The sequence below is a fragment of the Mytilus edulis genome, chromosome 4 (genome assembly GCF_963676685.1).
Source record: "Mytilus edulis chromosome 4, xbMytEdul2.2, whole genome shotgun sequence".
Taxonomy (NCBI): Eukaryota; Metazoa; Mollusca; class Bivalvia; order Mytilida; family Mytilidae; genus Mytilus; species Mytilus edulis.
In genome coordinates, this window is record NC_092347.1 from 10,321,324 (window position 1) to 10,349,241 (window position 27,918).

Sequence of the window (27,918 nt, forward strand, 5' to 3'; positions counted from 1 at the left end):
GACTCGTCTGTTGTCACCCACCATCTTTGATAAACATTTGAATGCATGTATACTTAGCAACGTGCATCTAATGTTCTGAAATTTAGAAAAGTAAAGGAGAAATTTTCAAATTGCAGTTTAAAATACAAAAATGTCGAATTTGTGTACATTATGTATATGTGGGTAAGTAATTTTAATAAGATATCTGTTACAATTTATAATTCAAATTTAAAGGGCAACGGGCACTTGTTGGTCGTATTACCGGTGATTTAATTAACGTATCGGATTACAGTAATCTCTTAAACTTGTTATTGGACATTGTATTGAAGACAAAGAAGTTGCTGAGATTCAATAGTAAAGTCAAATTAAAATGCTGTTTATTATGATATTCAACAAGTCTAATTTCTGTAGCATGGGGGATAACTCTACACTAAAATATAGTTGGCTAATGAACTACAATCATCTTTATTTAGGACTTAAAGGTTACAATGAAATGATGGATCTGAACTGTGTCAATAAATCATTGACAGATATGCCTTTGAAATCATCTTGGACCAACACGTAAATGTACATGTATTGGTCTCAGAAATAGAATAAACCTGAATGCTGTGCTCAATTTATATATTTTGAGACTAACATCATTGTTACTCTATTGTAAATGGCACATACAAGACATATTTGGGGGAAATATTACCCTTTTTCAAATAATAATGGATTTTATTTTACATCTAAAGACCACTTATCAAAAGATTCCACTAAAACAATTCTGTATAGCTATATTTATCTGCCCCTATGGCCTAACAGGTCCTTATATCAAGTATCTTAGGTATTTGTCGTATTCTACAGTTGATGTATATCAATGCTAAGATATAAATTTACATTTATTATGTTATTTGACCAAAAATGTTAGCTCTATATACATGTATGTTTGCATCAATTCCTTTTGTTAATTGTTCAACCAATGATTTCAAAATTCATATATATGTTTTAAGACGTAAATCATTTTCATCATGGATTTTCATGGGGGAATCATTACCAATTAAATGCTAAGGACCATTCAAATTGGCACAAAAGTTCCATCTATCTTGTAGTATAGTGGGATCTTCTACTGCATATTCAAAGCAATTATATAATATATTTGATATGATATAAAAATGTATATGTCACTGAGATGATGAACAGCAGTTGTGATTACATGTACCTTCCAATCGCTGGAATACCTTCCAATTACAGTAATAATCTCTCAGACTCTCAATTGCTGGAATACCTTCCAATTACAGTAATAATCTCTCAGACTCTCAATTGCTGGAATACCTTCCAATTACAGTAATAATCTCTCAGACTCTCAATTGCTGGAATACCTTCCAATTACAGTAATAATCTCTCAGACTCTCAATTGCTGGAATACCTTCCAATTACAGTAATAATCTCTCAGACTCTCAATTGCTGGAATACCTTCCAATTACAGTAATAATCTCTCAGACTCTCAATTGCTGGAATACCTTCCAATTACAGTAATAATCTCTCAGACTCTCAATTGCTGGAATACCTTCCAATTACAGTAATAATCTCTCAGACTCTCAATTGCTGGAATACCTTCCAATTACAGTAATAATCTCTCAGACTCTCAATTGCTGGAATACCTTCCAATTACAGTAATAATCTCTCAGACTCTCTATTGCTGGAATACCTTCCAATTACAGTAATAATCTCTCAGACTCTCTATTGCTGGAATACCTTCCAATTACAGTAATAATCTCTCAGACTCTCTATTGCTGGAATACCTTCCAATTACAGTAATAATCTCTCAGACTCTCAATTGCTGGAATACCTTCCAATTACAGTAATAATCTCTCAGACTCTCTATTGCTGGAATACCTTCCAATTACAGTAATAATCTCTCAGACTCTCTATTGCTGGAATACCTTCCAATTACAGTAATAATCTCTCAGACTCTCAATTGTTGCTGGAATACCTTCCAATTACAGTAATAATCTCTCAGACTCTCTATTGCTGGAATACCTTCCAATTACAGTAATAATCTCTCAGACTCTCTATTGCTGGAATACCTTCCAATTACAGTAATAATCTCTCAGACTCTCTATTGCTGGAATACCTTCCAATTACAGTAATAATCTCTCAGACTCTCAATTGCTGGAATACCTTCCAATTACAGTAATAATCTCTCAGACTCTCAATTGCTGGAATACCTTCCAATTACAGTAATAATCTCTCAGACTCTCAATTGCTGGAATACCTTCAAATTGCTCATGGTGATCATGAATCAAGGAATTCAGCATATCCATTCTTCTACACCTGCATACAAACATAATCTGCTTTTATAAATGCCCAGACATTTCAATCCATTTGTATAATCCTTTACCAAATAAAGTAAGATTGTCATTTATATGTGTATACATGCCTAATTGGTTTGTTCAACTACATGTAAGATTATACTTTACTTACATTTTGATTTCAATAACACAAAAAATGATGTAAAAGCTTCTTTGTACTACTGTTTTTCTCTCTGTTCAAATGAATGAATCTTGCTTTGCATTTAAAAATACTATTGTTAATTTGTATAGTTATTATGACTTAAGTTTGGCAGTGTCTAGCATAAAATTAAATATTTATGATAAGTGAGCATTTCTTATTATTGAATAGATCTTCATATGAAATAAGATGCACTTAAATGCACAAATTGACACTTATATTCATGAACAAAAATGAAATGTACTGTACATTTTTTAAATTATTTTAAAAAAATCCTTCCTCAGTAGCCTTTTTATCTTTTTATCTTCAAAACATATTTAAAGTTGATATTCAAACAAATAAACTTTTCAGAATTATTGAATAATAAAATTTTATATATACATGATATATGAACAACTGAAAGCATAAAAACAAAGAAATGTTTATTTTTAGCTGTCAAATTTTTAACTGATATGTTTTCATATGGACAAAGAGAACTCTGTATTATACTTAACTTTACATTAAATATGACCATATCAGTTTCAAAATGAATATAATCAATAGTTCTATATGAGAATACACTTTTCAAACTGTTGAGCCATGGAATATGACAGAAAAGAATATTTTAAATGTTATAGTAAACCTTTCAAATATACTGTTGCAGGAAAGCTGTGAAATTTCTAAACATTAGGCTAACTTTATTGAGTGTTCATTAAAAATGGAAAACTTATTGAAATTATTCAATTGAATAGATTGAAATATCAACTCCTTAATCATTATTATAGATATTTTAGAAGGGTAATACTATTAGCATGAACATCAATACTCTTGAATATGATGTAAGATAGATGTAGACAAATGATTCCTATGGCAATACAGAGTATAGAAGACACAATTATACATGTACATGTAAACTGTATAAATTGTTAGTCCATGTTGAAAAACAAAACTTCCATTTTTAGCTCACCTGGCCCAAAGGGCCAAGTGAGCTTTTCCCATCACTTAGCGTCCGGCGTCGTCCTTTTTTTTTTTAAATCTTCTCCTCTGAAACTACTGGGCCAAATTAAACCAAACTTGGCCACAATCATCATTGAGGTATCTAGTTTAAGAAATGTGTCCCGTGATCCGGCCAACTAACCAAGATGGCCGCCATGGCTAAAAATAGAACATAGGGGTAAAATGCAGTTTTTGGCTTACAACTCAAAAACCAAAGCATTTAGAGCAAATCTGACAGGGAAAAATTATTTATCAGGTCAAGATCTGTCTCCCCTGAAATTTTCAGATGAATCGGACAACCCATTGTTGGGTTGCTGCCCCTGAATCGGTAATTTTAAGGAAATTTTGCTGTTTTGGGTTATTATCTTGAATATTATTATAGATAGAGATAAACTGTAGACAGTAATAATGTTCAGCAAAGTAAGATTTACAAATAAGTCAACATGACCGAAGTGGTCAATTGACCCCCTAAGGAGTTATTGTTCTTTATAGTCAATTTTTAACAATTTTCATAAAATTTGTAAATTTAATTAACATTTTCCACTGAAATTCTACTGGGCCAAGTTCATTATAGACAGAGATAATTGTAAGCAGCAAGACTGTTTAGTAAAGTAAGATGTACAAACACATCACCATCACCAAAACACAATTTTGTCATGAATCCATCTGCTTCCTTTGTTTAATATTCACATAGACCAAGGTGAGCGACACAGGCTCTTTAGAGCCTCTAGTTTTAACTTATTATAAGACAGATACATGTAAATGAGGGTAGGAATGCCCTTTACCGTCAGACTTCTAACAGTCATCTTCGACTACTATTAATGTAAAATTGGTTAAAATTTACTGTGATTTGTCAAAATATCCTTACCATGATTCAGATTGGCCAGGGGTCCCAAATTATTAATTTTATCGATATTTAAAAAAAAAAAGTGATTTGTAAAAATCAGAAGATTTTTTTTATCATCTTAAAAAAAGTGTACATTTTATCGTCATGCGGCAAAAATCACTGTTAACATCATTTGGCAAGATTTTTAACTGTTATTCATTATGAAGGTACCACCATATATTGCAAATGTTTGAGTAGAAAATATAATTGAAAGGATATGACAAAATATATTTGATTAATATTTCAATATATATATTTATTTCTTTTTGTTGTTTTTCCCTTTCATCAAAAGGTATTTTGAAATGGAAAAAAATTATATATGAGGTGGTTTTTGAGTATAAGTTGAAATAAATATTAAACTTTTTTAGATACACTTTGAGGCCACTCAAAGGGTATTCCTGTGTAAAGATAAAGTGTGACCTATTTTTGTTTAACCTGTGATAGTGATCCTGAGTTCCTTTTTAGACATCAATAACTTTGAATCTTGATGGAAATGTTTTTGTGATAAAAAAAAAACAGTATTTATATCCCCCCATTGGCGGTTAGGGCAATAATTTAAGTGTAACCCTTGACTCTCAGTGCTTCTGTTTGTCCGTTCTTTCGTCTTTCCATCTGGACCATTTTCGTTGTCGTTTTTTTACTTCATCATTAATATATTTTGTGATTTGCAATCTTGATTTTCTCCTTTTCTTTAAAAAATTGTAATAATTGCCACTGAATAAAAGCCCCTTTATGAACAATACAATCTTTGAACTTTGGACAAATATGCTTCCAAAAATAAATTTATGGAATACAATATTCATTATAAAGTCCTTTTATTTTCACTTTTCAATGTTTTTATTTTAAATTTTAAAATTTTAGTTAAATTGTGAAAAAAGAGCAAAAATTCCAGTTTGAAAGTGAAGTACAAGTACCTTACTAGTCACTTTAAAGTGTACTTGATCTGAAGACACTTAATAATACCTAGGTGATCACCTGAACACAAACACATGTAGTTAGTATTCCAAGTTAATACCTAGGTGATCACCTGAACACAAATACATGTAGTTAGTATTCCAAGTTAATACCTAGGTGATCACCTGAACACAAATACATGTAGTTAGTATTCCAAGTTAATACCTAGGTGATCACCTGAACTAAATTCATGTAGTTAGTATTCCAAGTTAATACCTAGGTGATCACCTGAACACAAATACATGTAGTTAGTATTCCAAGTTTGATCATTGTTTCAGATAAGAACCAGTATATATTACTTGGACAGGTAAATTAGTATGTATGTTAAAGGTGTCAGTTATGTATTGATCCCATGGTTAAAATTGATTACCAACTTTATACATACTATGTACCTGTCCGTTCAACTATTTTTCATCAAATTGACACTCCAATTTAAAGTATTCAAATATTATCTTTCTTGATAATTTTACAAGATTTACTTGGTATAATTATACCTAAAGCCTTAAAGTTTGAATAAATATATTATCTACGTTATGTATAATCTCCGATAATTTCTAAATGGAAGGCTGTTTGTAAGGAAGCAGTCAGAAATTCCAATAAAAGGATATAAGATGTGGTATAAGTGCCAATGAGACAACTCTCCATCCAAGTCACAATTAATAAAAAATAAATCATTATAGGTCAAAGTTCAGTCTCCAACACAGAGCCTTGGCTCAAACCAAACAGCTAACTATAAAGGGGCCCCAAAAAATTACTAGTGAAAACCATTCAAACATTTTGATGGTACCAAACCTTCACCCTTATCTGAAACAATAGTGTAACATCACAACATAGAAAAACACACTATAAAATATCAATTGAAATGGTTTAACTCAATCAAAAGACATCTTAATTTAACACAAGTGGACATACACTGTAAGAAGAAATTTGATCTATGACCGATACAATGTAAAAACAAAATCAATAAAATAAGGGATGAATAATTAAAGTAACAGTATTATATCGCTGTGAAATGTAAAACAATTTCAGGAAAACTATTAAAAAAAAATACAGATACTGAAAAAACCTTTTAGTTGGCTTCTTTTTCAAATTCTAATCAACTGCAACACATTTTTGTTGTCATTTTTGTTCGAATTAATTATCTGTATGTTTGTTTGAAATTTAGAGTTAGTTGTGATGTATGTTTACACAATTTGGCTGCTTGATCCCTAATAGTCACATTTACCTATGTTTAATTTTTGTCGAGTCTGCGACTTTTGTTGCAGAAAGCTCGACATAGGGATAGTGATCCGGTGGCAGAGGCTATAGGTGAGGAGCTAACTTCTTAAAAGCTTTATATTTTAGAAAGTGGAAGACCTGGATGCTTCATACTTTGTATATGGATGCCTCATGTAATGAAGTTTCTGTCTGTCACATGTCCAATGTCCTTGACCTCATTTTCATGGTTCAGTGACTACTTGAAAAAAAAAGTTAAGATTTTTTGTAATCTTAAATTCTCTCTTATTATAAGTAATAGGATAACTATATTTGGTACGTGCGTACCTTGCAAGGTCCTCATGACCGTCAGACAGTTTTCACTTGACCTCGACCTCATTTATTGGATCAGTGAGCAAGGCTAAGTTTTGGTGGTAAAGTTCATATCTCAGATACTATAAGCAATAGATCTAGTATATTTGGTGTATGGAAGGACTGTAAAGGTGTACATGTCCAACTGGCAGGTGTCATCTGACCTTGACCACATTTTCATGGTTCAGTGATTATAGTTAAGTTTTTGTGTTTTGGTCTGTTTTTCTTATACTGTATGAATTGGTCAACTATATTTGGTGTATGAAATGACTGTAAAAGAGGGATGACAGATACCAGAGTGACAGTCAAACTCATAAATCGAAAATAAACTGACAACGCCATGGCTAAAAATAAAAAGGACAAACAAACAAACAATAGTACACATGACACGACATAGAAAACTTAAAGAATAAATAACTCGAACCCTACCAAAAACTAGGGACGATCTCAGGTGCTCCAGAAGAGTAAGCAAATCCAGCTCCACATGTGGCACCCGTTGTACATGTCTAGCTGGCAGGTGCCATTTGACCTTGACCTCATTTTCATGGTTCAGAGGTCAAAGTTAAGTTTTTGTGTTTTAGTCTGTTTTCCTTTTACTGTATGCAATAGGTCAACCATATTTGGTTGATGGAATGATTGTAAGGTGTTCATGTCTAGCTGGCAGGTGTCATTTGCCCTTGACCTCATGTTCATGGTTCATTGCACAGTGATAAGTTTTTGTGTTTTGGTCTGTTTTTCTTAAACTATAATCAATAGATCAACTATATTTGTTGTATGCAAGAATTGTTAGCTGTACATACATGCCTGCCTGGTGTGGTTCATCTGACCTTGACCTCATTTTCATGGTTCATTGGTCAATGTTTAGTTTTCTGGTTAATGTGAAGTTGATGTGACAGTTGTAATAAAGCTTTATATTTTGGACTATCAACATAATATCAATAATTAGTAAAAAAAAGGCTAGACATTTCAGCATGTGCACTCTTGTGTCAATTAAGCAGAGCTATAAACAACTCATACAAGTGGTAGGTTAAGCTAGCTATAAAACCAGGTTTAACCTAACATATTTTTTCAGAAAAGGCCTGTACCAAGACCGGGATATTACAGTTTTTTTCAATTAATCTGTTTTGATATGCCTTGAATTCTGTATTTTTGTTATTAACTTTTACATCCTAGAGTATTTATTCTTTGCTTGATTGTTGTCTCATTGGCAATCATCCCCCCAAGGGTGACTGGGGAATAGAAATATGGTTCTAACAGACAGTACAAAGCTTGCCAAGTGGATCATCAGTTTGGCTGTGTGAGATGTGTCTAGTTTGCAGCCACCTCTGATCAGAATGGGGACGTTAAATCTGATGCCTACTGTAAAGAGAGTGCCACACTCTTTGCATGAGAAAAACCTTTGCAACAACTCTTTGAGGGGTCCGTAGGTGGCCTGTTGCAGTGATATTGTTGGCTTTTTTCAAAACTACCTCTACCCTTTTTTATTGGGAAAATATGCGTCATTTTCATCAAATTGGGAAATTTACAATAAACCATGAATTTGGCTGAAACTTCAATTTACAGTCCCATTTTCAAGAGTCAAACCCTGCTTTACAATAAAAGTCCATTTTGTCAGTGATGATACATAAACAGACCCTCAAATGTGTACATATAGTTATTTTTAGGCATGAAAAATGTTTAAATGAGTGTTTTACAGTTTGTATTCATGCACAATTACTACTGAGACTGCACTGTTTGGGAAAAAAGTTGTCTTTTTGGGAATAATTTTAAGCCAATTTTTTTTCAAATTGGGATTTTTCTCCAGGGGAAAAAGCCTCTATTCTCCACTAATTTAAGGCAAACAATATCACTGTGTTGCAAGGCAAGAAGTCTGTCCCTATCCAATATATCCTCATTTTCCAGTGGCTGTCCAAATTTCCCCTACAACCATCCTGGATGGCCTCTGTTATTACTAGACCTACCTATTGTATTTATTGCTAACTTGTTCTCGTCCCGAACATGCATGAAATATTTGCCACTGGACATTAAGCAATCAACAATCAATCACTCCTTGGCAATCATACAGTATCTCTTTAATTTTTTTTTATCATATATAGAATATAGTTTATGAGTGTAATTTAATGATTCATGTATTATGAAACATATTATTCTTGTGGAGAACTACAAAATGAATTGAAATTGCAGGCAATAAAAGAACTGAAATTAAGATTTTCTTGTAGATGTCCTGATGTCTTCATCTCCAGTTTTTATTCTAAGTTATGAACAGATGATATTGTAATGTTGAGAATGATGAATTTGTAAAATTTACCAAGTTCAGGTTTGCCTGTCAAACCAATCAAGAAGCCTAGGATGAATGAAAACAAATGAAATATATTATCATAAGTCTTTATTAAAGTACAATAACTTCTGATTTTCCCAATGTTTACATTAACATATTTCCCCAATTTTAATTCATTGTATTGGCAGAACATGCCAATCTTTTAAAATAACATTATAATTTTGTTAATTTAGTTTTCATAATATTAATTATTGCTATAACATCTATATTTTTATTAGTTATGTCATTTTTAAAAGCAGTGCACTGCATACTTTGATCATAGCCAGAAATTAGTAGTGGTTTTGCTAATTAATATTCATAATATGTAAATGAGAATTGTACCACGTGATAGTAGTTTGAACTGGACTGGCTTGATATCATTAAAATCATTAAAATCTTTAAAACACGGATATTATAAGTTGCCCGTCACAGAGTCCTTATTTACAATCACTTTGATATTTCCGTAAAGTTGTCAGGCGGTCAAAATCAAAACAATGAACGCGAATTTAGTGAATTTTTCGTGCTTTCGTGAGTTTATTCTTCTTGAAATAGTGACATTTTAACTTTACGTGGGAACCTAGAGTTCAACGACTACACATACTAGGTTTGGACTTGCTTATTCTTTGGAAATGCAAGTTTCAAATTTCACCCCGGCAACCTGTAATGACCTTAGTAGCCAATTTTCAACACGAAGTCTGCGAATTTGACGTTTCAGCCATTTTAGCCTGTATTTTACACTGTTATATTAAAAGCCTCTCGCTTCGATTTTTAAAATAGCTCAGGAACCTGTATTTTTGCAACAACAGTCATTATGTTTCGTTTAAATGGTGTATATTGTTGTGTATATTCATTTTCTGCCCCGGCAACCTGTCTATCACTTAAATTAAAATTAAAACAGACATTTTTTCAAAATTCCCTATCATTTTAATGTAATTTCCGTGACCCGTATCCGATATCTTTAGTATAATATTCAAATAAGCAAAGTGGCGTTGATTTCTGGATATGTGAAGTTTTTTGGAAAATACTACCAGCTCTGTTTGTTATCATGAATAAGCTTCCTCAGAATATAAAAAAAAACACTATTTTCTTCATTTTTATTATTGCAAGACTTTTGCAAAATCTTATTGTTTGCACCATAACTCTGTAAAATCATGTATTCATTTTATAACTGTTTTCATCTAAATTGTTCCTATTTGAAATAAAGTTACTTCCCTTTGAACTGAAAACAGATTTGATACAATTACAGCTGTTATCAGTCACTTATCCTCCTAAAGATATTGTCATTGTGTAAAATTTAGCTTAATTCTATTTGATACATGCATGTAAAAAACTTTTATGATAATTTTTGAAACACAAGTTTCAGTTTAAACAACAAAATTAAAGTATTTGTAACTAGAATATCTTTATCATCATAAAAATTATGTAGGTTTGAAAAAGCCTATAGATATTTCAAAATTGAACAAATTCTGAAATTTTAAACTAATTACTGATGAATCAACTTGATAAATTGATAAAATTTATATTTCTGAATACATTAATCATAATAATATGTCTACATGTACATGTATATATATAAAAAAAAAATCAAATTACAGGAGAGTCCCTAAGTTTAATGTAATCCATGACAATTTTGTTCATGTAAATATATATAGGTAGCATGATAATTTGATCTCAAGGTTATATACAGTATTCTTAAATTCATTTTTCCTTTCAGAAAGCATATGGTTCCACATGTTCACAAAGATATTATCGGCCAAGGTGATCCATCATATAAAACTACTGAATATTCCAATGTCTATAGGCAACATCCTCTCTGTCCACGGGAAAACTTTAAACCCAACCATGAGGCTATGCATGGTGGTGACTTCCAAGATAGAACTACACAAAGGTAGGTCTTAATACCTCACGTCTTAAGTCTTAACCCAACCATAAGGCTATGTTACGTGTAGATTTCAAAGATAGAACAACTCAAGGGTAGGTCTTAATACTCCACTTCTAGTCTTAACCAAACCATAAGGCTATACAAGGTGGTGACTTCTAAGATAGCCGTACTACCCGAAGGGAGGTCTAGTCTTAAACCCAACTACGAGGCTTTGCAAGGCGGTTACTTCCAAAATAGAATTACTCAAAGGTAGGTCTTAATACCTCAATTTTATATATATATATATTCCAACATGATGAGGCCTTACAACTTGAAGGCTACAAAGTTCATGAAGGTAGCTTTTGATGATCCTTCCTATACATGTTTTGTATAAGTGTCAAAGTTGCAATTTTGAGCATATTTTGCATTTACTATTCGGTCACAGGTTAGCAAATACATCATATGTTGATAAAAACCTACAGTAAAATGAATACAGAAACGATTTCAGAACCTGAATTATTGGCCATACCTCTTTTTATTGATACTTGACACACATAAATTAGGCATGTATGGAGGTATAATTGAAAAAAAATCCATCAGGCCCTTTTATGTTTTGGCCCAAATTGACATTAAGGTACAGGTAGGTTATAAGAATTAACACTATGTTGATGTTGATTTGAAACTAATGAAGAAAAATATTACAGTCCACAATAATGTTGTAGGTTTTTTGTTAAAGGATTTCTTCTTACAGATCTAATCAAAACTTCAGAATGAAATATCAATCTCTTTTTGGTAGAAATTGGAAAGAGACATAAAAAGTTGTAGGAACTTGTACATATATAACCCATTACATCATTTCACCTTTCAAACAAATTACTAAGCTTCCATTCCAACAAAAATCCAAAGCTGATTTAGTAAACATTATAACTGTGTTTTGGATATTTGAAATTTAAGATTTAAATATAAAATAATGTGTAGGTAAAATAATTCTAAACATGACATCATTATGTCTGAGGGAGATCTTCAAGGTTGAGAATTATAAAAGGGAATAAACACAATATCAAAGTAAACATATTTTATAAACATAAGCATTCAATGCATAAAAACCTTGAAATTTTATTAATCTATCAGATAAACTCATTTATGAGTTAAACAAGCTAATACTTACCACAAGGATTTCTAATACCATCAATACTTAAAATTCTTTGAAAAGAAACAGAAAACAACAATAATTACTGTGTTTCATATTTAAGCAAAACATGGATTATGTGTTATTGAACCCATGCTCCTAATCCTATGTACTAAATATCATAGACATAAAGGTTTGTATAACAAAATATCAACATTATTTTAAATATAGTAATTGTAAATACTACCAAAAAGTAACATTTCTCACAGAATATGCATGATATAAGACGAGTTCATGGGGGAAAATAGACATTACTAGGGTATGCATGCAAGACATGATACATATACAACACATTTTAGTGTTGTATTAACCAAAATAAACTACCATGGTTGTGAATTGCAATTGATCATGTTAAAGTAAGGCTATCTTCTTTGCCCTTTCAATCCCTTTTGTCAGCTACATTGTAAGTTGCATACACAAAAGTCCATGTAAAAGAGGATGTTTTTGCAAATTATTCTATGTTAAAGGTGCTATAAAAAGACTGACATTTGTGGGAATATTGTTTTGTTGGTATATTTTAAATCATATTTTCAAATTTTATACCAAACTGAGAAGGAGAGACTTGATAACTTACAAACTCACTAGTTCAAAGGTCAAGTTGCAATTCAATATTGAGTTCTTCTTGGTACAAACTTTCAATTGTGGAGATGTTTTTAAAAATTGTTCCAAAGTGATCTTTCCTGATATGTTATTCTGAAAAGGGGGATAACTCATCAAACTATTTTTTGTGCATTTTTATAATTAGACCCCATTTACTAAAATTCTGCCTCAAAATGCCAGTCTCAAGCCGTTGTGGTCTTATCTGACCTTTATCTTAAAACTTTAAAAGAAAAACCAACAACAATATGGACTGTTAGATGTCTGTCCTTTGATTGGAATTGGTTTCAATGTCTGTTCATTCAATTTTATGTGGGTTTTATCAAACTACATTGTACATGTATTTTGTGAAAATAATTTTCCACTTTTTAGTCAAAGTTAAGATTTTTCAGTTACATGCACATCCTTTAATTTTCATAAAAACTGAGAAAATAAAAGTGATATTATATAGCTACATCATAAATGGGAATTATTTTGAAGAAAATGTAAAACAACTTAAAATATACCAGTATAACATGCCATTATTGCCATTTCACATCTACTGGTATGTCATTTTTGGAAAGGAAACCTTGGTATGAGTTATTTGGTCTTTTTATTTTGATTTTAATTTGAGAATAAATAGTAATACTGTACTAGTTTTACTAACAGTAAACAAAAATACAACTTTTGTATTTGAATGAAGAAAAAATAGTTTGCATGAAAAAGATCAATAAGATTTTTCATTAAAGTTTATTTTTGGTTCTTGATTATAATTACTGATAGTGGTGACAGAAATGTTGAAAGTAAATAGTTTTTTAACACAAAACATAAAAAAGACAGAAAGCTAATAAATAAACTTGCCAGTTTTGATTTTAATTATTCTGTAGATTATGTTTTAACTCACGGTGATAAGTTCTATGAATGCACTGATATTCCCCGATCTCATTTTATAATTAAATAATATGTATTCATAGCTTAAATTTTTAGTATAATTCATACAATAAAATCTCAATTTGTCAAATCAAGTATTAAAAATAATAAACAGTCGGCCAGAACCATGGTGATTTATTGAGCCTATCTGCTTGCATACATAATATTAAACTTAAACTGTGTTACTAGCTACAGGGTACCAATAAAAATTCAATATCGAAATGCATCAACATGAAGGCTCATTTAGGGTAACCGTTATCAAAAACTATTGATAACCATGTATTAAAGGGTCTTATGAATATATTAGAGAAATCGTACCTCTATTTGATAACAATGTATAAAAATCTATTTAAGCCAATATATATTTACCCTCATACTCTGTAATTATAGTTCACACCCTTGAAAGCAACTTATTATTTGGTATTTAATTCGGGGGACTAACCGTCCATACAAGTTTTAGGAATTTATATACCCCATCTATAATGTAAACATGCCTATTTAAGCTCACATGATATAAAAGGTGAAAAATCAATTAAGAAGACATTATCTTGGAATACCCACATCAGTGAACATGGCTTATATTCTGTTGGATAAAGACGGGGGTATCCCTGGACACAGTAAGGAGGCAATGACTCCAAGAAATACTCCCAGGGATACAAATGTAAGGCAGCATGATCCAGAATTCTTTACAAAACTGGATGAGCAAAATATTCAGAGAATAGATGACCGTGAAAGTAGACGTAAAGAGGATGCTAAATGGATGATTTATGATAAAAGAGGTGATGATAGAGCAATGCCTGTTAGTAGGCAAAATAATATTGGATATACACAGGAAGATATGGCACAAAATTCGCCTCGAGATCATGAATTTTATACAAAACTTGATGAGGAAAGTGTCACTAGGATTCGTGACAGGGAAAATAAACGTCAAGAGGCTGCTAAATGGATGGTTTATGATAAAGTTGCCTATGATAAAGCAGTTCCTGTAATTGGTAAAAGTCCTAGGCGAGGGTTAGTACAATGTTGTAGGTCCCTATTTGTAAGAAATAAAAAGATAAATTCATGAAAGACATAGAAAACATGTCTACTTCATGTTAATTTGTCTCTGTTTCTCATGTTCTAGACTCGCTGTAATTTATTCTTCTTTTTATGAAAGTTGAAAACTAAGCTTAGTAATTTCATGGTTAAGTTTTGTTATAAAATCCTAGATCTTGCTAATTTTTATACAAAAAAAACCTAGATTGTGGCTTTAGTTTACTTTGGGCATAAAAATATCACGATTATGGTACATTTTGGTATTTATTCATGAAAATAAGTTGTATGACAAATCTAGATGCATGGTAAGTATGATAAAACTGTTCCATGTTTCAAAATTTGTACCATAAAAGGGTAAGTATGATCTATTCACTATTCCTGTTTTTGAAGGACCAAAAGACTGAAGGGTAATGTATTGATTCCTGATTTTACAGTCCTTGCCAAGCAGGGAAGGTATCATCATCAACTTGTTTCTGTATTTGCATTATTAAAAAAAGTTACTCAAGTCAATGTTTTATTTACTAATGTACATGAAGAGAATGTTTCTTCGTTCAGTTGGACAAATTGTGCTATTCAGAATAGTCCTTTATATCTATGTCAGATCCGGTCTACCATACTATTAAATGTAACTACAATTTTGAAATAAATAAGGCAATTAAATGTAAAACTTTAAGGCTGCAAATTACTAAGTCAAATATTTAAATAAAATTTGTAGAAGTCAATTATACAAGTTTTGATTTAAACAACAACATTTATATACAGTAGAGATTTTTGGCTACATTTAAAGTCATTTAATTTTTTGAAATTTGAATAGATCTTTAGGAAAAAAAACTTAATTATATGTGCTAGCTTACAGAATACAGTTACACAACATCTCACATGGAAAAGTGATGTATTTTAAAGTATGCCATTAAAAATGATTATTAAAAGGATGAGACAGTTTAAACTCTTGTAATGTCATACTTTTACCAGATAAAATGTTTTTTAGTCAGTTCAAATGTCTTTTTGGATAGAGGGTCTCATGGGGAGGGGTCTTGATGACTATTTAGTCTGATTCCTGTATCCCGCTTATCAATTTAATAATAACGCTTGTAATTTCATGTGTCAGCCCGACTTTGTTTCCTGTATTATGCACAATAATTTGACTTTGTTGAGTCAAGCTTACAAAAAAAATAAGTCAATCCAGCATCATGCTTAGACCCCAATGAGACTCATTATACATTGTACCTGTTGATCTATGTAGTTTATTGTAAAATGTAGATTTCATTTTTATTTTGTAGTTTTTCAATTATCTTGATTTTTTTGTACATTCTTCTTTGTTTTGGTACTTTATTGATTATCTGTCATCATTCCAGACAAAATAATCTCAGCATTCAAGAGATCTAAGACTAGCTATACCTTTATGTCAGAAAAGACAATGCTCATGAGAAAAACTAATTTGCTTAACATACCTTGTTTGTTATTTATTTCCCTACAAGATTTTATCTTTTTACACCCTTTAATATGAGGCAGGCATTACCTGTGAATGGGGACGAAGTTTGTTTAAATTAATTTTTGTAACTTAAATATTTGTTAAAAAAAGAAACGGAAATACCGTAACGTTTCCGATTTTGGTTCTGTTGTAAGGGATTTTACTTGTGATGTTATTTAAGTTATGACGTCATGTTCAATGTAAACAAAGAAACGCAATGCATTAGGTAACGTTTATTCATACCAAAGACAAAGAATGATTAAAAATGAAATATATTGGTATTGTGTTCCTTGAGTTCCTATATTTTACTAGACTAATCAAAGTCTCACGACAACAAGACCGGAAGAAGGAGGTAGAGTTATGTGTTCTGCTCAGATCCGGAAATTAAAAAACGCGACAAAAAAAAATTGAACGATTTTGAGTTCATTAGTACAATGAAAAATTCGGGAAATTTTTTTTTTTTTTTTTTTTTATTGAATTTTCTACTGTAAAAGGGGACTTCGTCCCCATATAAAAGCTGCTTTTATTATCTGGCTTTGTTTATTCCTTTTTAAATTGACCACTTGTAACTCCCTCCTATATCAATAAAATTGTTCATCTGACTATTTTTATGACATAAGATAAACGTTTGAACAATCATTCAAAAAATTCTTTTTTGAGGCTGCTATAAGTTCTTCAAAGTTATAAGAACTTGGAGTTGGTGGCAAGGTTTTAATTAATTCCCATTTATTTAGAACGATTTAATTTCATAGGTATACACTATAGAGCTTTGAAATAGACATATTGTTTTGATCCCTGTTTATTATTATTGAAGGCTGTTTAAGGACCTCTGGATTTCTTTGGGTTAAATCTTTCTCTGTTATTTGATTGTCCTCTCATTGATTCATTGTGTTCTGCCATCTTCTTTGATATAATACATATAGTTTTTATGACCCATTTATGGGCATTATGTTTTCTGGTCTGTGCTTCTGTTCATCCATCTTGTCTGTTTGTTTGTCTGTCTGTTCGTTTGTCAGTCCATTCGTTTGTCCATCTGTTCGTCCCTCTGTCCCGCTTCAGGTTAAAGGTTTTGATCAAGGTAGTTTTTGATGAAGTTGAAGTCCAATCAACTTGAAACTTAGTACACATGTTCCCTATGATATGATCTTTCTAATTTTAATTTCAAATTAAAGATTTTTTCACATTTTCATGGTCAATAAAACATAGAAAATGATAGTGCAGTGGAAATTTTTGATGATGCTGAATTCAGACCCCTTTATTGGCAGCCAAAGTATTTTAAAAAAAGTGTTTAAAAAGCATCATAACACTATAGTTATCAAAATTTGGCACCAATATAATTTTATACTTATAGTAATGCTTCCAGGCTGCTTTTCAATTAATTGAGTGGTACCAATTTTCATGTCCCAAATGAAAAATGTAAATATTCTTGTATACTTGATTTTGTGGTTTTGCCAAAAGTTGAAAACTTTGCATAAAATCCTTTCCTATGAGAAATTTTCCCCAAGAAACCTACAAATCCAGGACAATTGGTTCCTAATGAATAATAATGAACCCAGAGTATATGGAAACCTCTTAATCACAAAGAGCCTGGTCAAGTTGTTTATTAATTCAGTAGAAACAGAGACATTTAGGTAAATTTATATTATATTTCTCTGGTAGGAATGACAAAAGATTTGACATTGTTACAAATTTTGTTCCTTACGGAATAAAGGGTACAGAATACTTGTTCTAAAAGGAACAGATATTATCTGATTGTTTATAGCACAGTTTCCAGGGAACTTTTGTTAATTGCGAGGGGGCAGGACCTTTTTTGGGATGTCTGTATGTTTTTAAGCTCATGATTTTGGGATTGACCCTTTCGGGAAATTCAGGATATCCAGATTTTATTTTTTTTTAATTCTGGACCTCGGGACCCCTCTGACCCCCCTCTTAATAGGCTGACCAAATATACAATGACAACTTCAATACAAAATTCTTAAGAACTAAAGTCATAAAGAGATAGAACAATCTACTGATGAAACTATGTATATTGGACATACATATAAACTAATGGGAGGATATGAATAGTGTATTGTGTACTCAACCCTCCCCCTTTTTTATCTCATGAATTATTAATCCTTTCCTTTACAGACAAGATTATGTGCCACATCCTATTGAGAAGCCATATGTCAGACAGGCTGAGCAATATAAAAGACCAGAAGGAAATATGGATGGCATGACGTCTTACAAGAAAGAATATACAGGTTGGTTGGTTCTAACTTTTGAAACTGAAAAAACTGTTACTGTTTCCTTAGTTTAATTATGCTTTTAAATATATCTGTCATTAAGTCTGTTTTGATTTTACTTCTTCCAACTACAAAGTTCATTGTTAATTTTAGGTTTAATACTAAATAAATTCAAATTTTTCATTTTTACTATAATTAAAATTAAAACACTTTGAGGATTTCAATGCTTTTAAATTTGTGTCCAACAAAATCAAAAAAAAACATTACTTGGAAACAAGAGATCCCAACAAATTTTATTCCAAATTGAAACACTCAACTATTTCTTTGTCAAATGTTTGGATTTTGATATATATATAAAAAAAATGCTTTCATGCAAATGTAGTATGTAAAAAAAATGCTTTCATGCAAATGTAGTATATATAAAAAAAATGCTTTCATGCAAATGTAGTATCAGTAACATTTTAAAAATCTTTAAGTAACTTGGATTAAGCAATGTTTAGGATTTAATTACAGAAAAGTTGCTTAGTCTTGCACAACGAAATATTATAAAATTGAGATAGTTTTAGTATAAAACTGATACAGAAAAGTTTTCTAATTATTTTTGTCTCCCTTAAGACCTGAATCTTTAGTAATTGCAGCATCTATTGAGACAAGCAAACAAAATGTAATTACACACAAGCCAATAAGCAAATGATTTGTAATTATCCTCATTATAAATGATGTTTGATATATAAGAGGTTTCTGAGTGTATGTATTGTCTAACTTACAAACCTGGAAGTTTTCATCAGTACAAGAAATGTAGGTTGGTTTAATGGCTCTGTTCCAATAATCTTTATTTTTCCCCAAAATATATGATTATTATTTTAGATATTCGTGTTTTCACTGTTCTGATTTTTTCTCATGAAAAGAAACTGTATTACGGTATACATGTAAATTGAAACAATACAAAGTTTGGGACAATAAGGAATTGTCAATCATTCACATGTCTTCCTCTTAACACATGACCATTGCTAGTTAGATGTATATAATTGTTTGTTGTTTTGCACTTTTGTCTTTCTATCAATAAACTGGTTTTGATATTGCTGGGATTTTATTTCAATTGATATGATGTTTCTCCTTAGAACCTGTATTTTGTTATGGTTATTAAAAATTTAAAGAATTTTAATTCATATTTTATATTAAAACCATCATTTTTTTTTATCTTTTTAATATCTAAGTTCTTTAATATTACGCTTCAGTTTCTATTGCTTTGACAAATCATTGTCATATAAAATAAAAAGATGTTTTTTTACTGATATGCTCATTTTCAACTGATTTTAAAATTTTAATATGTATGTTTGATGAAATCCTATAGTGCAATCAATAAAATAGGAATCAGGTATCCTTATAAATTAAATCATCAATGCTTGTAATCTGGGCCAAAGTAAGAAGAATTGATTTCACAATCTGTTGTGTTATATATCCTAGTAATATCAAGTATGTTTTTTTCCTTAAGTGCTATTAAGACAGGAAAATACTTCAACCCGATACAACAATCTTAACGTTAACAAGAAAGATATCGTGAGAACGTGCAAGAAACAGGGATATTAGTATAGACATTGTTTTGAAGTTCAATAAACATGTATGTCTTTGTCAACAGCCACCATTATAACTTTATCTTGATACATTAGATATTGTTTAAACTTTTACTTATACAAAGTTTTTGTTACAAGCTGAATACCTTATTGAGAAATTTCACGTTCCTTAAATTTTTCACAATGATTACAGGTTTAAATTCAAATTTTAATGTCTATTTAACATGATACTTTTAGATTGAAAAAAACAAAGAAGTTGGTATGAAATTGGCCTTAGAATCAAATAATTACTATAATATCTTCTGAGATATATGTAGAATTTAAAACTGATTTTTTTTTACTTTTATAAAGCATTGCAGCTTTGGTTGAAATTATTTTCTTTTTATTGATTATTCAATAAATATGCTTATACTTATTGGTCCTCTCCTTTGAGTAACTATTTATATTTAACTCTGAATATATATCTTATATGTGGGAGCTCTTTATTGTTGAAATAACTCTATATGTGCTGCAAGCTTTTTGTTCTAGAAGTATACTTATACTTTAAGTTCATATGAATATATATGTTAGATGGTGATGTGTGATTTTTGATTTCCTTTATATTTTCAAATTTAAAAGAAAAATTGAATTAAACATCTTTCAGTTAGATATTAACGATAGTCTAAAAAGATAAATCTAACAGTTTTGTTAAATATATTCCATTACAATTGATATGTTTTTAATCTTGTTCCGATGCTTTCTACCTCACAGGCCATTGTAACTCTTTATTTTAGGGTCTGACTTTAATAATTTTAATAATTAAACCAATAGGTGTTATTGTCCATATGGAGTGAATGGTAGCAAATTATTACTTCTAAATTTCTAGCCACTATGTTATATAGTTCAGTTCCCTTAATCCAAATTGTAAATAACAAGGGTATGTTTTAAAACATCCAGGGACTATGTAAACTTGTGTTGAAATTGCAATTCGTTTCCTTAGATTGAAATTAAATTGTTAATTTTGTATCTCTGTTTGTTCTTGGATCATGCAAAATAAAGCCTTTCCTTTAATATATTTACTCGTTAGCTTAAATTATTGTGGAAATCTCTCCTGGTGTCGTCAGTGGATATTTCTACATAGATATTGAGATATGACAGAATTTTGAAGATTAAATATTCCTCATTAATTTTCATTGAACTGTATATCGAGTATGACTTTTGTTCATTTATAAAATATGACAAGTAGTTATCAATGTCCGAGGTCAAACTCTTCAATGCTGATCATAGACTAATGATAAAAGGTACAAAGAAATTCCATTAGAATTGATTTACTCAACGTTTTCTTAAGATCATTGTTGTTTATATTTGAACTTCTCTTTTTCCGTATACACTTCATGATTTTTTGATAAATGATATATGGATTTATATTGACACAACAAATTTTAACTGATTTATAAATTTAAAAGGCTGAATAGAAAAGACTAACTTGCACTTAACAATGTTACTTTGTTGATCAGATTTGGGTAAATATTGATATATTGATGATGTTGCTATTGGTGAAAAGGGGAGATACATGTAACTCAAAATGATAAAATAAAATATTATAAAAAGTTGCTATTGATAATATCCTACTGTTTTAATTTCTTTTAAAAGATAGAAAACAGTAAAAACAATACATGTATTTGATTTAGATTATGGTTTTAAAAAAAACTCTTTAATTTAGTAAAGGGAAGCATTATTCAATAAAGTAAAGTAATAATTATGTGTTGTGTAAAGCTTAAGGAAACCAGTATACTCTATCATCTATAGACCTGTAATTTTTATAGGTATAATTAAGGTATAATCTAAATTAACTGAGATTTTGTGTATTTGGGTGGAGGAGGAGTATGGTTGGATATCAACTTTTGTATCTACTGACAGTCCTTATTCTGCGTTAGATTTAAATAAATTTGCATTGTTTTTATATGATTTCTGTGATCTTCAGGAAGACTGAGATAACTGTAAGGACTACTAAAAACTATATTCTATATTTGTATTTTCAGAAAAGCACCCAGAAAGAGTGCATGCTATAAAACATGATGGACAGAGACTACCAGGAGGAAGATTTGAAGGAGAACCTACATATAGAGGTACATATTTATATTCAGATAAGTAATAAAAAAAAAACCAATATATTATAAGAATCAGGAGATGTGTTATATAATTACCAATGAGGCAACTATATTTACCAGAGTTTAAATGAAGTGGATACAAGTAACTATAGGTAACTGTATGGCCTTCAACAATTAGAAAAACCCATACCCAAAAGTCTGCTATAAAAGGCATGAACATGATTATTATGAAACAATTCAAATGTGAAAACAGCAAGATAAAACAATACAATTTGCAAAGAACATAAATGATAAAAATTATTAAAAGTTATTGATTTGAACTATATAGTGAGGTTTACTTTCTGAACTCTGGGTTTTGCATTTAGAAGGGTCTAACAACATGTTTTTTTGTAATGGCATAAATCTAATAAATTTATATCTTTCATAAAATGTGAAAAAAATATCATCTTCTATTTTATAAGCTGACTACAAAAAATGGGAAACCAGCCGACAAGAACCTTATGGCTTAAGAGATTCCTATCAGGCTCCAACACAACCATTTGGAGGGGAGAGTACCATGCATCATGATTTCCGTAAATATAACCAGGCCAAACGTGAACCATTAAGACCAATGGAAGCTGCTATTGGATCAGACCAACCTTTTGCTGACATGACAGATTATCGTGCTGAATACAAGAAACATGCTCTCCCCGCTAAACACCTTCATCAACAAGAGGGATACAAACCATCATCAGCACCTCTGGATGACCTTACAACCTTTAGACGAGACTACAAAGGTCAACATGGACAACCAACCAGAAGCTTTAAACCTGATAATGCTGCTTTCTCATCTGGACAACCATTGGAAGATACAACAACCAATCGTAAAGATTATATCAAGTGGCCAATGGATAGACCATATGTGCATCAACATGACGCATACCAAAAACCTGAAGGTGAAATGTACACACAAACAACTCATAATGCTACATACAAACAACTACCATTAACAAAAAATTTGGCAATGAGACCAACATCTGCTGGCAAAGCAAGAAATGCTCCATTTGATGGTACTACTAATTATTCTCAAGATTATAAGAAATGGGCATTACAAAAAAATCAACCACACCAAAGAGATGAATATCAACCTAATAATGCTCCATTTGAAGGCATGCCCACATACAAGGCTCACTATGTACCTCATGGTGTTCATCCTACCCAGTCATTCCGTCCAGATAACACAGCATTCCAGAGCAATGCTAGATTTGAAGATGGTACAATGTACAGAACTGATTATACCAAAAAACAAATGCCACTTTGTCCATGCCATGATCCACAATTACCAGCTAACAGAGTGATCATGTGTGAAAGGCATAACGTACCTGTCATGTCAACGATACAGAAATTACCCATGTCGGCACGTACACCAATGGCTGTCGCATAACATTCTTATATCTTTCTTATGTCTGTGATATATACTATATTTTTATAAAGAAATGCTGCTGAACCCTATTACATAATATGATATCTACATGAAAAGAATTTATAGTGATAAAGACATTTTCTGGATGGGAAGATGTTGTCCTGTATCGGAATACATGTTCCATATTGTATACTTTAGATTTTTTAATTAACTTCACTCAGGTTGTTTAAATTATTATCACTGAAAAAAATCATGATTTATGGTATTTTATGAAAGATTTTTTTAAATATGTTAGAAAAACATCAGGGCTTGGTTAAGATTTCTGCCAATGTTTAAATAAGTTATAAAAACAAAAGTGCAGTTTTTGTCATATCTTATTAAGTGAAAATTTAAAGATGTTGTGGGTTGTACTTGGTATAATACCACTAATAGAGTGATAATTGTCTTGAAGATTTCTTGGGTATAGAAGTGTCCTTTATTATACTATAATACTCTTTTGCTATTGTTTATTTATTCTTGTAGTGCCATTGTTAATTTTTGCAATATTCCTCTGTTTTATGTATTGAGTCGTTTCCTTTAACCTGACACTGTAAGTTTTGATTAAAGGGGCACTAGCTACGAGATATATAAAAAATCAAAAGTATGATTTTTTTTGTTCAATCATTAATGGAATTGAAAAGGTGAAATAATAATTTGCTTTTATCAGCTAAAATGGTTCTATTTTGTCAAATTAAGCTAATAAACATTGATAATGAGTTATTCACTTGCAAGTGAATAATTCTACCTCATTAAATCCATATTCATGTGAACTCCAATTTAACCCTGTAGAAAGTGAAAGAATAACGCATGCATTGTCCGTGTACGGGTATTTAAAGGAAAAGAATGTCAACATTGAAAGTGAAACAAAGGTAAATAATTTGATTAACTGATTCGATCCACACGAAATCATTCTTATAAAAGTAAAAACGACAATAAACATAAATTTTTTAATCTATAATACCAAATTTAACAGACCTATAAAAATCCAATTGGGCAAGTTGCTTAATCTATTTATATCTGTGTTTATGTTTACATCGCTTATATGGTCATAGAAGGTCAACTGGATAGTTAATTAGATGGAGTCTTGGCTAAATATCACACGAAACAAAGCAACATCTTATTGAGACCATGTCCTGTAAATTGTTTATTTGATATTTTTGATAGTTTCGAAAAATGTTTTACATTGTTATAAATAAAATATGAGAATTTGAGTCAAATCAGTGAACATGAATTTGGCAGCTAGTGCCCCTTTAAGTCAGGCCTATTGTGTGGAAAATAATTACTGGATTTGTTTTTGCTCACTTAGAGTAGCACTGTTAAATGGCACTAGTAAGGCATGATATGCAAGTTTTCAAATAATTTTATAGAATGGTGCAAGTAATTTGTATACCCCTCCTCCCCCATCTAACTATGAGACTTTACATATTTGACCAATCAATATTGCTTATCCCTGTTGAAAGGTCACAGCTTTGGCCATTCTTATCTGTCCAGATATCATGCACGAGACACAGACTGTGCTAAGTTGGTAAAAAACAATTCCGCTATGAATGAAATTTCATATGACTTTAATTGTAGATTATTTATCTGGAAAATATTTGCTAAATGGATTTAGAGTTTTAGGTAGTGATGTGCCAACATATTTATGCTTTAATAAAGCACATTGATTTATGATGTAAATAATTGTGATACATGTAGATAAACTTGCCATGGGAAAACAGAGATTTGCAAAAGATTTCTATTTTTAGAAAATTATGCATTCAACAGAGTTTATTCATTATTATTTCTTTCAACATCATTGATAATATATAAAAACTTAAGCTCTTTTTCTATTTTGATATTTCAATGTTTTGAGAAATTAATATTTGTTTTATTATAACAGGGCTTTATCTTTCTTGATTTTGATTTTATTTGATAATGACTATATATAGCAAATGACTAGATGATTTTTCATTTAGGTCTATGCTGCCATTAAGTTTTGAAAACAGTGCCTCAAAGATTTATATCTCAAAAAGTGCTTTTTAATATTTAATTATTACCTGTCAATCACGACATGTGAAAAATGAGTGTAAAGAAATAGTGCTTTCTAAACAAAGATATAATCCGTCCTTTTCATGTTGTCTGTGATTTTTTACTTATTAATCTATTCACCGTTGTTATTTATAAGAGTTGTTATTGCACCACTTTATTATTTACTGCAGCTGTTATGAGTTATATTTTATATATTGTTAGTATGTTTTAGTGTCATTTTGTTATATTTCATTCTTTGGTAGTTAAGAAACAAATGCCTTATTTATTCACTGTTGCCATATTTAGGTCTGTTTGATTATTTGGTTTTATTTTGGAGCATCCTTATGTACAGATTTATAACTTTACCTACAAGATAAGTTGTCAATAAGATTGATAGATACTTAGTATCTATAGCATTATGCAAAAACATTTTCTCCAACAAAAAAATGATTGAAAAAGATTGAAGACAAGGTCATATACCTGTTAATAAATAGTCTTCTCTTGCTAGTATGAATTTGAACTTTCTTAAATATTTTCAATTAAGGCTTATACTGTTTACTAGGCCAAAGAAGAACTCTCTTCTTTATTTTCTTATCTAAGACTAAGTGCATTCATACTCTGATTAAAATTGATTAACTTAAACAACTGATGACTTTTACCCTAAATAACTATGTTGATTCATGTCTAACTTTTTTTGCTATGACCTTCAAAATTATTATAAGGGGAGCTAATTTGTCTTAATTTCCTCTCCAAAATTAAATTATACTAAACCATACTAATTTTTCCAGATGTGTTCCACTTTGTTATTTTACAAATGTTACTGTTATTAGAAATTCTTTTTATGCTTCTGTTATTTGTTTTATTCTTTATTTAAACAAATTCAGCTATAATTGAAATTGTAGCTTTGGTAAACTTAATCTTTACTTTTAATGTTTCGAAACTTTTTTAAAAGTAAAGATTTTTATGTGATATTTTTTTACAAAATGTGTATTCCTATTTCTGATTGATAAAGGATTTAATTTTATCATTTAAATGTCTCTAACAGATTACAACGTCAGTTAGCAGTTAATTTAATTTTGACAGTGATCATGATAAATGGTACGTCTTAACTTAAATATGAAATCTTCTTTTGAGCAGAAAACCTCTTAAAGTGCAATTTGAAAATCCTCCTTCATAAATTTTAACATGAATTGGGAAAATAATGGATTAGTAGGTAAAATTTATTCAAAGCCTTGGTATTTGATATAAGTTATTCATACATTCACGCCACAATTCATAAATCATGTATTAAATACATCAACATTGCTTTTTAGAAATTTTTGTAACTCACTGTAAATAAATCAGACATTGTCTTTGTAAGACAGATTCTATATATTTCACAATATGGAGAAAAATGGATATTATGTATGAGTAGAACATAAATAAAAAAAAAAAATATACATGTACACAATTGTTTTTTATTTAATGGTCAGTTCCAAAACCACCTTGACGATTTTGTGGTAGAGTGCTCATCTCAAATTCAGAAGGTCATGCTAAAGACTAAGCAGCAGCAATGGGTATTGCACTTGGAAAAAATTATGTGTATGGTTAAATTGACAAGTCTTCCTTTAGACTGTTACCTTGAATGGTGTAACCATGGTGGAAGAGTTGTCTTAGTATTTCATCTACAGTAATGAGGTTGTGAGTTCAATACTGCTAGTAGCAAAAATTGTCTTACCTATATCTGTCTTGAGGTGGAATGCCTGATTTCCCAAACTGAAGGTTGGTAATTTTCTCCTGGTATTGCAGCTTCCTGCACTAATCAATGTAATTAAAAACTTGCTGCTATGATAAAACTAAGTATGTTGAAAGTGTGCAATCAATCAATGATGTTAACTTGCACATTAAAATTTAAATATGGGGTTTGAATCGTATCTGTAGAAAGAATAATGCATTACATAAGAAAATGGAGAAAAACAAATGATCCATGACAAAAAATCACTACATGCACAGCAGAAAAACACATCAAGCAAAGGAACAGCGCTTTGATTGCTGTTCTTCATCACAAAGTCCAGCACAGATAAAATACTCTCACTTCACTGCAAGTTTAAGAAGGCCCCTAACACCTCCCTTGTCTAGAATATCATAGATCTCTTTAATTGGATATATATACAGCAAAGCAATGCTATACAATAGACCATTTAGAAGTTAATGCATCAAAATTATCAAAGCTGAGACTATTCCTACACAATTGGAGATCAGCTGTTAGTTGATTCATTTCTGAATATTCGCGTAGACATGTAGGTTAAAAGATAAGATCAATCTCCTTTTTGCAAGTAACACCAATACCAAAACTGTAACACATACACA

The 27,918-nt window shown here is 30.6% G+C and overlaps 1 protein-coding gene across 2 annotated transcripts; it reads left to right on the top strand.

Annotated features, from left to right (window-relative positions):
* On the top strand, window positions 1-26,963 carry LOC139518923 (stabilizer of axonemal microtubules 2-like). Of its 2 annotated transcripts, XM_071310612.1 has the most exons (5): window positions 1-162; window positions 10,885-11,058; window positions 18,363-18,475; window positions 22,053-22,139; window positions 22,583-26,963. In XM_071310612.1, exons 1-5 carry the CDS (start codon window positions 131-133, stop codon window positions 23,542-23,544), a joined length of 1,368 nt encoding a protein of 455 aa, XP_071166713.1. In that variant the 5' UTR covers window positions 1-130; the 3' UTR covers window positions 23,545-26,963. The 2 variants fall into 2 exon arrangements, with proteins under 2 accessions (XP_071166713.1, XP_071166712.1); XM_071310611.1 differs by lacking the exons at window positions 1-162; window positions 10,885-11,058 and adding an exon at window positions 14,115-14,737.
* Window positions 26,964-27,918: the final 955 nt, after the last annotated feature.